We start from the raw sequence: 13129 nt of genomic DNA on the forward strand, positions 1-13129 counted from the left end.
GGCACCGCCAGGGGGTGTATTCCTCCTCCGACGACGAGGATGAAGAGGGGAGGGGAATCGTCGCTATTCCCCTCCGTAAGGGATTTCTCCCCCTCCCCGTCCCGGCGGTCCCATCCTCCCCTCGGCGGGGGAGGGGGCCTGCTGCTTTGGCGGCATTGGTGGTATCGGCCACCCCAGACCTCCCCTTTCCGCCTCCGTCAGGTCCAGCCGTCCCCCCTGGCAGCCAGGGTGGGGGCCATCGCATGGACCCTCATGTCCTCCTGCGAGAGTCGCACTGTCTCCGGGGGCGTCATATCCATCACCTCCTCTTCTCTCTCCCCAGGGGGCAGGAGGGGGGAACCCGGTCTCTCGAGGGGGGAGGGAGGGGGGACTTATTTCCCCCCTCTCCTTTTCTTTTCGGAGGAGCTCCAGCTACCTACGCAGGAGCCTATTCTCCTCCTCGAGCCCCTCCCCCTGGGTTGCGCTGGCCCTCGTGTAGAGGGCATCCGCCGCCATCTGTACGAAGAGGGCCCCGTCCCTCAGCGTCCTGACGTAGCCACCCTTCAGGTTTCCCGAAGTGGTGGCCACGCGATCGATCCCGATGGCCGTTTCCAGCATCCGTGCCACCAGGTCGCTGGAGGGGATATTGGGAACCTCTTCCCGAAGCTCCCTCTCCAGCTTTTTCCTGGCGGCGGCGTATTCCCTGGGGTTAGAGTTCCCCTCCAAGATCCCCTCCAGGATCGCTTTCTGCTCCCGGATCTGCCGTTGCAGATCCGTGAGCTCTCGGCGCGCCCGTCGCCTGGCCGCTATCCCGACCCCCTCGCCGGTGACCACCGGCCTTCCAGGCCCTCTGGCAGGGGGATGCGTTGCTACCTTTGTGGTGCTACGTCCAAAGAATTTAATGATATCGACAAGATGTTGCAAAGACCGATTAATAAAGATCGCATCGAATTCGGAATATCGTCGCTGCATGCTTGGATACGGTTTTTTGAATGTTGCTTGCATGTAGCTTACAAATTAGAAATACAAAAGTGGCAAGGGCGCAAAGGGCGCAAACAGGATAAAGAAAATGTTGATAGAAGAAAAAAAATATACAACAAGGTTTTCGTGACAGATTAGGGTTTCTTGTTGATCAACCGAAACCAGGCTATGGAACTTAAATGACGAAAATACAGCTCGGAGTTTTTTTCGAAAATTTTGAAATTTACGCTTCAATAACGGGAATTGATGAAGAATTGATAAAGCGATTTCATGTTGTATTGCAGGTAATTTCTTGTGGTTTCGAAATCAATATACCCAAATTTCGCAAATACACTGAAGATACTGCACGAAAATTTGTCGAACTCTATTCGTGGTACTTCATGCCAACAACAGTACATAAAATTCTTATTCACGGTCACGGAATTGTGGAATCTTCGTTACTTCCTATCGGACAAATTTCTGAAGAAGCTCAGGAATCATGTAACAAGTATATTAAAAGATTCCGAGAAGATTTTTCACGAAAATGTGACCGCATCAAAAACGTGGAAGACATTTTTTGCAGACTTTTAGTAATGTCAGATCCAATAATATCCAGTTTGCGAAAACTTCCTCCAAAGAAACAAAGATCGTTATCCCCATACGCGGTTGAACTATTGATTCCACCTTCAGTTACAGAATCAAGTCAGATTTCTTCAAATAATACGAGCGATGCATCTGACGATGATGACAATTCACAGGATAGCGATTAATTGTAAGAGATGCTAAAATTATATCGATTAGAAATGAAAGAATGAAAGGAATATATTATAAATGTTCATTGTCATTGTAATAATGATTAATTACTTTATTCCAATCCTATTCTTCCCAAATCTTCAAATGTCAACTGTCATTCATTACATTTTCCATTTAATTTATTCACAATCATAATTTCCAAAATTTGACTTCATATTCATTATCAGCAACGTTGAAGACTCCTAAAAAATGAATACCATTTTATTTTTTGGAAATATTTCGAAAATCTCTATGCAGGAACTTTGAAAGAAATTTAATGATTATTCGCCATGGCGCCATTTTTTAGCTCTACTGGAGCCGCGATTTTTTTTTCGAAATTTGACTTCGAATTCGTGGTCAGCGACCCCAAAAATCCCCGAGTACAGACTTTCATCCGAATTAAATACATTTTTGGCCGACTTTTTGGGATTTGGGACCACTGTGCGCCGCAAGGAGATTACAGACTACGCAGTGGATTATTGTACAAGTTTGTTGATGGCTGCGAATTACTGATGGTTTCGCAATCCATGCAAGCTAAGGTTATAAGAAATTCACATAAAAAGGGTCACGTTGCTGTGAAACGGACGGAGCAGGACGTAAAACGGGAGTTTTCTATTTCGAACTTGCGCGGCAAGGTAGAGAGGTGCATCTCAAATTGTTTGAAATATATCTTAATTAACAAGAAAACCGGGAAACAAGAGGGTTTCTTGCATCCCTTTATAAAGGATGATGTACCCCTTTACACCTACCATATTGATCACATGAGACCCTTAGAATCAACTAACAAGAACTACAAGTATATCTTAGCAATAATTGACGCCTTTACCAAATTTGTGTGGCTGTATTCCACTAAGGCCACCACGTCAAAAGAAGTTATACAGAAGTTGGAGTTGCAGAAGAGCGTGCTTGGAAACTCGAGCTGGATTATCTCAGATCGAGGAACGGCATTCACTTCAGCTGAGTTCGAGGACTACTGTCACGAAGAAAATATTCGACACGCGAACATCACTACAGATTTGCCGAGGGCAAATGGTCAAATAGAACGCATCAACCGCATAATTGTGCCGGTGTTAGCTAAGATGTCAATAGAAGAACCTCTTAAATGGTACAAGTATGTATCAAAGTTGCAACAAATATTAAACGCAACTTATCAACGCAGCATAAACACTACGCTTTTCGAGCTTCTGTTGGGAACTAAGATGCGGACTAGCGAATATCTCCAAATGAAAGAGGCTATAGAACAAGAAATAGTATAAGAATTTGAAGATGCCCGAACGCAGTTAAGAGGTGCTGCAAAGAAGCAGATCGAGAACATTCAAGAGGAGAACAAGACACGATACAATCTAAGACGGAAGAAGCCAGAAACGTATCATCTTAACGATTAATTGCGATAAAACGGACACAAGGCTAAAATAAATTCGGACCAGGGCTAAAATTGAAACCGAACTACTTGGGTCCCTATCAGATAATTAGAGGCAAGCCTCATGACACGTATGTTAATAGGAAAGCATGAGGGGCCAGCAAAAACGACCACGTGTGCTGAGTATGTGAAAAAATAGCCAGGAGACTACCCAGACAACCTAGTATCATCCGGGACGAATGATGATCCAGGAGGGCCGAACTGTGGGAACGTAGTATCGATAGTCGAGCGCGATCGATCGACACAAGAAAGAGAGAGAGAGAGAGAAAAGGTGTAATAACACAACACAAACGGACTGTATCTTTCCAAATATACATACATTAGAGATAACAACTAATATTTAACTCGGTCGTGGAGAGGGGATAAAGATGGCGAAGAGGAAGGAGGTTCGGTGCGAGGGTAAAGTGAAAAAGGAGTGGAAGGAAAGGATGGAGTGGAACGATAAGAAAGAGAAGAGGAGGATAGAAGGAGGAGGCGGAGAAGACTCGGCAGACATGGACCCGAGTAGAAAATGAAACACGGCCCTGAAAGGGGCGCGATAGATTTTGCTCTAACGACTGATCAGGTCTTGTTAAGGCAGCCTGATGGCGCCCTGATCAAAAATGTAACGTTGTGTTCCATGTGGCCCTGAAAGCAGTTTCCTGATCAGGCCCGAGTAGAAAATGAAACGCGGCCCTGAAAGGGGCGTGATAGACTTTACTCTATCGGCTGATCAGGTCTTGTTAAGGCAGTCTGATGACGCCCTGATAAAAAATGTAACGTTGTGTTCTAAATGGCCCTGAAAGCAGTTTTCTGATCAGGACCTAGTACTGTGAACTCTTCTCGTGCCCTGTTACTCCTATAGAGCCCTGTACGGGAATTCCGTAACTTGCTATCGAAGTTTTTCGATAACGTGACCTAGGAACCTAGGAACAACCAATGAAAATCTGCGTCTTTTTCGAAGATCGTTCTCGCCATTGGCTGTCGCTAGTTAACGATACCAAAAAGCGTCGATTGCAACTTACAGAATTCCCGTACTGACCTCCTATAAGGGCCTGTAAAGCAAGGAAGAGGGTTTGTAGATTATTGATACAGTAAACCCTCGTTAACACGAACTCGAAGGGACCGCAATTTGAGTTCGTGTTAACAGAGTGTTCGTGTTAACGAGGAAATCTGGCCCCTCGTTAACACGAATTTGTTCGTGTTAACGAGGTCAACTAAATTTAGTAGATTGTGTTGCATATGATATATTCATTATTATTTATATAGATATTTAAGAAAAACATCTTTTACATTTAAAATTAAAAATAAATATAAAGAATTGAATTACATTATACTATTTACGCTGATCTGTCCATACATAAAAGAGTCGCTCTGCAGTTAAGTTTTACATTTAATTATTTCGATGAAAAATAATTTGTAAGTGTGTTTTGTCGAGTTGTAACTGGATTATTTAGCGAATATTCAAAACTCATAATCTGTAAGTAATCAACAAACTGATTAGACACATTATTTGTAGCTACATAATCGCTTAATGTCTGAAATGCTGACATAACAGCAGAACGACTAGGTTTTTCTATCTCTTCTTCTTGTTCTTCTTCTTGTTCATCAGATAAGTCTGGAATGTTCACCTTGTTCATTACATATGGCAATATCATCATCGATTTCAACAAATTCATTGAATGTACAGTAATCCTGAATAGATATTTATACAATTTACATATATGTGTGTTATGTATTAATTATTATTATAACTTATTCTTTTCTTACCTTCGCATTTATATCAATTGATTTTAAATATTCCCACTCTGCACAGGGATTCTCGTCGGTAACAACTTCCAACAAAGGAGACTGATCGATGCCTGATCGAGACCATGCTTTTGTAAAACATTTTTGTATGCTTTCTGCAGAAACTGAGTTCCAGGCTAATATAATAGCTCGTATAGCATTTAAAATATTCCACTGACACACTTTTTGCTGACTTTCGATAGCTTGAATTGCAGCACGTACTAGTCGTTTACGATAATCTTTTTTAATTAAAGCGATAATGCCTTGATCCAAAGGTTGAAGACGGCTTGTAGTATTGGCAGGAAAAAATTGTGTTGTTATATTTGATAGTTCCATATTATTCACATTATGAGCAGTGCAATTATCTAAAGTCAATAAAATATGTCTATTTTGAGACGCCATACTGCTATTGAATTTTAATAGCCATTTACGAAATGCTACGGCATCTATCCAAGAATTCTGATGGTGTGTATATTGACAAGTTAAAATCGACAAATTAATATGTTTAAAACAACGAGGTTGTTTTGATTTTCTTATAATCCAAGCAGGCAATTTTTCGCTACCATCAGAATTGCAAACAAAAACAGCCGTTATTCTCTGCTTGCTCTTATTACCGCCATGGCACTTGTTACCCTTGAAGCTTAAAGTACGATCTGGATAAAGTTTAAAAAATATTCCAGTCTCGTCCATATTAAAAATATCTCGCGGAGCAAATTTTTGTTTAATATTTTCGAAAGTAGAAAGCCAATCATTCGCATGTTCTTCATTTACTTTATTTAATTCACCACAAACAGCTTGTGACGATATTCCGTGTCGAACTTGAAATCTCCATAACCAACCACTCGAACAATTAAAATTTTCGATACCTAAATTATTTGCTATAGATTTCGCTTTTTTCTGAATTAGCGGTCCACTGATTGAAATATTTGAAACTCGCATATGATTAAACCAATTTAATACTTCAGTTTCGACATCTTCATATTGTGCTCTACGAATGCATTTAGCTTTCGGAGTAACGGTTCCTGACGCAAGTGACTCATATATTTGTTTCTTATTTTGCTTCCTCATAGAGGAAGCTTTGTTTTCGTGAAAAAATTTTTTTTCCAGTTTTCTTTGGCAATATGTTTAAAATGTTTTAAAACGTCAAAAAATATTATTTTTACAAAATGTCTGTATGTGTGTATGTGTGTATGTGTGTATGTACGCACATTCGAATGTGATTGCTCTAACTTTCGTAAATTTTGAGATATCGGGCTAATTTTTTTTAAAACGTCGAGAATCACTAAAGGAAGGTTCGTATTGATTTTTGCGATGATCGGTAAACGGGTTTCTTTTTGACAAAAGTTTGAATTTTATGAGAAATGTCTGTGGTTGCTCTAACCTCCGTAAATTTTGAGATATCGGGCAAATTCTTTTTTTAAAAGGTCGAGAATCACAAAAGGAAGGTTGGTATTGATTTTTGCGATGATCGGTAAACGGGTTTCTATTTGAAAAAATTTTAAATTTTTTGAGAAATGTCTGTGGTTGCTCTAACTTTTGCAAATTTTGAGATATCGGGCTATTTCTAATTCTATTATTCTTTCCAGTCTTTTCTACCCCTATTTCATATATAATTTATTAATATTTGGTTGATTCGTTCCTGAGTTATATGTAGATGTTTGAAATTTCGCGGAATTATTATACTGGGTGTTTAAAGTGTGCAAATTAGAAGTTTGTACATGGCTTCCTCATAGAGGAAGGTTTAGGAGCGAACTCTAATTTTTTCGATGTTTCTTGAAAGTGTTCAAATTGTTGGCGTGAAAATCTCTTCTTCCCCTTTGTCTACCTATCACCTCTCTCCATCGGGATTGAGAGAGATCAAGCTCTCCTCAGTCGCGATGATATCTCTCCTAGGCGAGATCAAGCTATCTTTATTCGCTAAGATATATTAATATTATATCGTCTATATTTCAGGCAAATACGTAGAAAATCGATTTAACAGTAAACGTCCTCCCTCTCCTTCGGTCTTGAGCGAGATGAAGCTCTCCTCAGTCGTGAGGATATTTCTCTTTCACAAGATCAGGCTATCCTCATTCGGGAGTACGTTTTAATATCATATGGTGTAAATTTTACGCAAATACGTAGAAAATCGATTTAACAGAAAACGTCCTTAAACTTCTCCTTACGCACAAGAAAGTCGAATCATTTGCACGAACTTATTATTAGCCTCGCTTTACCTTGACGTGATCTATAACAGGCATGTAAGAAAAACGTCTTACCACGTTTTTGGAATCGTTTCTGTTGGTCCGTTGCTTTTAATATCGCGTATGCAGTGTTATTGAGGAAGATAAAGGAATAAGCAGAGTTCACAAAGATAGAAGTATATTATAAAGATCTGAATACTGTTACGGACGACACACCCGAGAATATACTAGTGACTATCGCTGAAAGGTTCGCATGCCTCTCGCAAGCATGAGACACCAGAGAGAAGAAGAGCTTACGGTATGAGAGCCGGCACTCCCCTCCCTGTACGAGAACCGAGAACAATCGACGCCTCACGGAGTCACACGAAGTTACTCGCGTAGCATTACCAATCCACCGTTTCGTTTTCACGCATAGATTTAAAGTATGCCAACTTTACCAGCTCAATACTCCCGCCAGTTCAATACTTTAATTCTCTTCTATTTTTCTCTTAAGATTAATTAACGAACATAAATACAAGAATCGTTCTCTAGGAACCGCTTTGGTGAAGATATCAGCCTGCTGTTCGCTCGACTGAACATACTCTACATTGATAATCTTCTCATCTACTTTCTCACGTATAAAGTGATATCTCAGATCTATATGTTTAGTTCTCTTATGGAACTCCGGATTACGTACCAATCTAATAGTGCTCTGATTATCAATGTATAGTGTTGTAGCTTCGGTTACATTATAATCGAGATCATTCAACAATCTCCTAATCCAAATCAATTCTTTCGCTGCCGCTGCAGCTGCGACATATTCGGCTTCTGTTGTACTCAGGGTAACAAGTCTTTGGCGTGACGACAACCAAGTAATTATACCGTTACAGAATTTAAACGTGAACCCCGTAGTTGACCTTCGTGTTTCATAGTCTCCCGCAAAGTCAGCATCAGAGAATCCTACAAGTTTGCAATCGCTCCCGCCGCTTTCGTACAGAATCCCGTGATTAGGAGTATTTAGCAAATATCTACAAATTCTCTTCGCAGCATTCCAGTGATTCAAACTATGATTATTTAGGAAACGACTAACTAGATTAACTGAAAACGCGATATCAGGACGCGATACTATTGCTAGAAACATTAGTGATCCAACCATTTCTCTGAAGGGTACATTCTGTAACAAATCTTCTTCGTTTTCTACTGGTAATAATGTAACATTAGGGTCGGACGGTGTACTTACACTCTTCGCATTCTGTAAATTGAATCTCTCAATTATACGATTTACATAAGCTGTCTGATGTATAAATAGAGTTTTCTTATATCTGTCTCTAACAATTTCCAATCCTGCAAAATAGTGCGGATTACCAGTTGTAACTTTAAACTTATTTCTGAGTAAATCCAAAATAACCACTAAATCATCATCCTTTTCCGCAGCAATAATGCCGTCGTCAACCAATAGAGCCAGATATACATTTCTTTGAGATATTCTTCCTCTAAAAATACAATGATCAGCTTCCGATTCCTTAAAACTACATTCTTTCAGAAAATCGCAGAATACATTATTCCAGCACCGAGGTGCTTGCTTCAACCCATACAGTGACTTGTTGAGCCTGCATACAGTACCATTCATTCCATTTTTTACTTCTAACCCACTCGGAATTTTCATATAGATCGTTTCACTCAGTTTACCATATAAAAACGCGGTCTTAACGTCAAACTGTACAATTTCTAGATCACGCTGAGCAACCATTGCTAAGAAAATTCGTAGAGTGTCGTATCTCACGACCGGTGAAAAGGTCTCCGAGTAGTCCACTCCTTCCTGTTGTTGAAAACCACGTGCAACAAGCCTGGCCTTGTACCTTTCAACTGACCCGTCAGTACTCTTGATGATCTTGAAGACCCAGCGAGAGTCGATTGGCTTCACACCTTCTGGAGCAGGAACAATCGACCACGTATTGTTCTCACGATGAGCCTCGAATTCCTCATCAATAGCTTTCTTCCACTCATCAGCCTGTTCACCATTTATCGCTTCGACATAGGAGTTTGGTACTGCAATTTCAACAAAATCAGCTGCAAACCTAATTGGTGGTCTTATACTTGCGCGATCTCTCAACGCTCTTGTCCGTTGAGCTTCATCACGCTGTTGATATCCATTTACATCAACGCGAGCCTCAATCGGCTCATCAGGATCTGGTTCAACCAGTTGAACATCGTCTGCTTCTTCGGCATCCAGGGAGTCTTCCTGGTCATCTGCAACTCTCTCACCGGCCTCGAATACTAATTCACCATCATTTTCTGAAATGTGACGTACCTTGGTTACTTGCTCGTTGAAGGTAACATTTCTAGAGATGCTTATCGACTTGGTGACAGGATTGTAGAGTCGATAGTGCTGAGATTGTTTCTCGTATCCCACGAGAATCATCTTCTTCGACTTGGAATCAAGCTTCTTCCTCGTCTGTTCAGGAACATGAACGTATGCATCAGAGCCAAAGATCCTTAAGTGGCTCAAATCAGGTTTCTCCCCGGTCCAGAGTTCGTAAGGTGATTTGCAGTCATCTTGAGTTGAGATGGTCCTATTTAGAACATAGACTGCCGTATTAACAGCCTCGGCCCACAGCGACTTCGGCATATTCTTTGAGTGCAGCATTGTACGAGCTGACTCAACTATTGTTCTATTTTCTCGTTCTGCTCGTCCATTCTGCTCCGGTGAATACGGCGCCGTTGTCTCCATCTCGATTCCTCTAGCAGCTAGGAACTGCTTGACCTCACGATTTACATACTCCGTGCCGTTGTCACAATGCATGACCTTCATAGATTGATTGAATTTATTGCGTAGTTTCGCCTCAAATTCTCTCAACTTCTCTATGACATCAGATTTATGTCTCAAGAAAAATATAAATCTGTAACCTGTTGCTCTGTCCTTGAACAGAAGATAAAATCTCGCACCACCCGCTGATGGCACGGACATTGGACCACAGACATCGGTATAGATTTTCTTACCTGGTTTCCATACCTGTTCTTTGTACGACTTCTTATTCGGTAGTCGGTGTGATTTTCCAAATTGGCAAGTTTCACAGAAGAAATCTTTGACCTCGTGGCAGTTTATTCCAGAAATTGACTTGTTTTTCATCATGTTCACAAGTGTGCGTGTGTTTACATGACCAAGTCGCTCGTGCCACGTTCGCAAGTCCTTGGATACAGTATTTGCTTCCTCTGCTAACGACGATTTCACTAGAATAAACATTCTACATATTTCGTTAGACTGCTTGACTCCTTGGGCGATGATTTCAGATTTGTCCTTGACGAACACCTTGTCGTCAACATAGGTTACTTCGAATCCTCGTTTCGTGCAGGCACCAACAGAAAACAAGTTTTTCTTGATTTGAGGAACGTACAGCACGTTCTCCATTTTCGCCTCACGCCATTTGCCATTTGCAAAGAGACGAACTTGAATTTCTCCTTGTCCTCGTACCTCACATGGACCGTCATTTCCAAGAAACACCTGTTCTATTTGACTCTGTCCAAGACTCACAAACCACTCGCGACGGTGTGACATATGACACGACGCACCACTGTCGCTTAGCCAGACGTCTGAGACCTCACGTCCAAGAAGACTTTCACGTATTTCTGAGTACCGATAACCGTTAGACACGCTTGATTTTCCGCATGTTCCAAGCGCCGATTTATCTTTCACGCTCGCGACAAGAAGAGTTGATTTCTTACAACCATCGTTCTCGCGTTCACTGACGCTATCACTTTTCTTCTTATATTTACACTCGCGCGCGAAGTGTCCCTTCTTATGACATTTATAACACGTTATTTGCGTCTTCTTATTAGCCGACTTTCCGTCCTTCTTCTCAGCGGCTTTATGTTTTGATTTCCCATTGGACACGACCGCGAACGCACTTGCTGCTTCGTCATCTTGTGTCAACCGACTTTCTTCTTTTAATAAACGCTCCGTTAAATTGTTCAAAGTCTGGTTCACCTCACTCACACTGTCCCATGCCGTCTTTAGCGCATTATATTTTGTCGGCAGAGTTGCAATGATTTTTGCCAGAACAGCTGAGTCAGATACAGGTTCACCAAGATCTTTAATCTGCATTGCCAGGTTCTCGACGTGAGCTACGTGTTGAACAACGGACTCAGTGGCGTCCATTTTGTACTCGTGAAATTTCTGGAGCAGCAGAAGTTTGTTCGACACAGATTTTTGCTCATGAATCGAGCTCAGCTTCGTCCACATCAGGGCTGCGGTTTGACACACGAGCAAAGGTTCCATTTGTTTCGGCTCCATGACGAAAGCACAAACATCGCTTTCGCATTGTCCCTTGTCCACGCCTTGTGCAAGGCTTCATTTTCGGCGGCCGGTCTCACACGCGTACCGTCGACGATGTCGAACAATCCGTACGCAACGAAAATATTGCGCATCTGAAATTTCCAGACTTGAAAGTTCTGTCCGTCGAACCTTGTCACGTTTCTGGTAGAAATTTCTTCGGACATTTTCGCGTACTCTTGTCCACACTGCTCGTTCAGGACACAAAGGTGACCGACCCGGCAGCACCACGCGGCGAGCACGTTTCGAACACGAGACCGGTACGCCGCTTATATGTATATCCTCCTCTTACACAGGCAAACTGGGCCCATAACCTGTTGGTCCATTGCTTTTAATATCGCGTATGCAGTGTTATTGAGGAAGATAAAGGAATAAGCAGAGTTCACAAAGATAGAAGTATATTATAAAGATCTGAATACTGTTACGGACGACACACCCGAGAATATACTAGTGACTATCGCTCAAAGGTTCGCATGCCTCTCGCAAGCATGAGACACCAGAGAGAAGAAGAGCTTACGGTATGAGAGCCGGCACTCCCCTCCCTGTACGAGAACCGAGAACAATCGACGCCTCACGGAGTCACACGAAGTTACTCGCGTAGCATTACCAATCCACCGTTTCGTTTTCACGCATAGATTTAAAGTATGCCAACTTTACCAGCTCAATAGTTTCCTAAAAAAATATCCTACAAAGAGGGCCCTCGTGGATCATAAGTTGGATTCACCTGTTCTTAAGGAAGAAAGGCAGGAGTGGTGTTGAATTCCTGTCAACAAACCTAAGAACTTAAGCTAAAACCAGGTACGATCCCTTGACGAACGATTTCACGCTCCCATTCGGCAGAACCCGTAACGAAGATTTCTAAATTTATTTTACTCGGCAAATAAACGAGTGTATTTTGAGTTATGTTTTATTAAATACTTACAGTTTCAGTACTAACAAAATTTTTAAGTAGATATGTGTAGTTTCTTTGGTATGCAATTAATGCAATCATATTTTTATTTATATTAGATACCTCACTCATTTTTAACAAAAATTAGAAACGTAAACAAATAGAAACTGCTGGAAGCATACTGTGATGCGTTCCGTTTCCGTGTTAAAACCTTGTAGCAGTTTGAAAGCGCACGAAACTAAAACGGAAGGACACTTCTGTGACATCATAGCGTCAGTACTCGCAGTGAATAACGGAACGCACCAACAAAAATTACGATTTCACACATTCAATTTGTGTGTCGATCTACCAAATCTCGTAGATGTATATTAACGTAAAACGGATGTGATTTGGATCCATTGAATATCCTGTAGCGAACATCCGACGGATGTCCCAAATAGGACGTACATTATTGGACATCCATAATTCGCCCATAGAAGTCAGATGTATAAAATGGATATGTTATGGACATCTTAAGGACGTCCTTTGATGGACGTCCCATGAATATCCACAAATGGACGTCGTTAGGACGTTCATAACATGTCCACGGACGTACCGACATAAAACGGACATAATTCAGACGTCCGATGGATGTGTTGTGCTATGTGGGGAATTATACATAAAATTTGGATTGAAAAAACTGAAGAACAATATAATATATAATTAGAAAAAAAGTAAAGTAAAGTAAAGTAAAGTGTGCAAATTAGAAATTTGCACATGGCTTCCTCATAGAGGAAGGTTTAGGAGCGAAATCTAATTTTTTTTCGATGTTTCTTGAAAGTGTGCAAATT

The 13129-nt window shown here is 41.3% G+C and overlaps 1 protein-coding gene across 1 annotated transcript; it reads right to left on the bottom strand.

Moving 5' to 3' along the window:
• Window positions 1–4687: 4687 nt before the first annotated feature.
• Window positions 4688–5608, bottom strand: LOC105557550 (tigger transposable element-derived protein 6-like). Its single transcript, XM_012004807.1, has one exon. The coding sequence runs from the start codon at window positions 5606–5608 to the stop codon at window positions 4886–4888; it is 723 nt and encodes a 240-aa protein (XP_011860197.1). The 3' UTR covers window positions 4688–4885.
• Window positions 5609–13129: the final 7521 nt, after the last annotated feature.

The sequence above is a fragment of the Vollenhovia emeryi genome, unplaced genomic scaffold, assembly GCF_000949405.1.
Source record: "Vollenhovia emeryi isolate VEMERY1.0 unplaced genomic scaffold, V.emery_V1.0 DF939458.1, whole genome shotgun sequence".
NCBI lineage: Eukaryota > Metazoa > Arthropoda > Insecta > Hymenoptera > Formicidae > Vollenhovia > Vollenhovia emeryi.

What these genes read in the sequence shown, in the direction of transcription:
- LOC105557550 (XM_012004807.1), bottom strand. Translation starts at nt 5,608, where the DNA reads ATGGACGAGACTGGAATATTTTTTAAACTTTATCCAGATCGTACTTTA.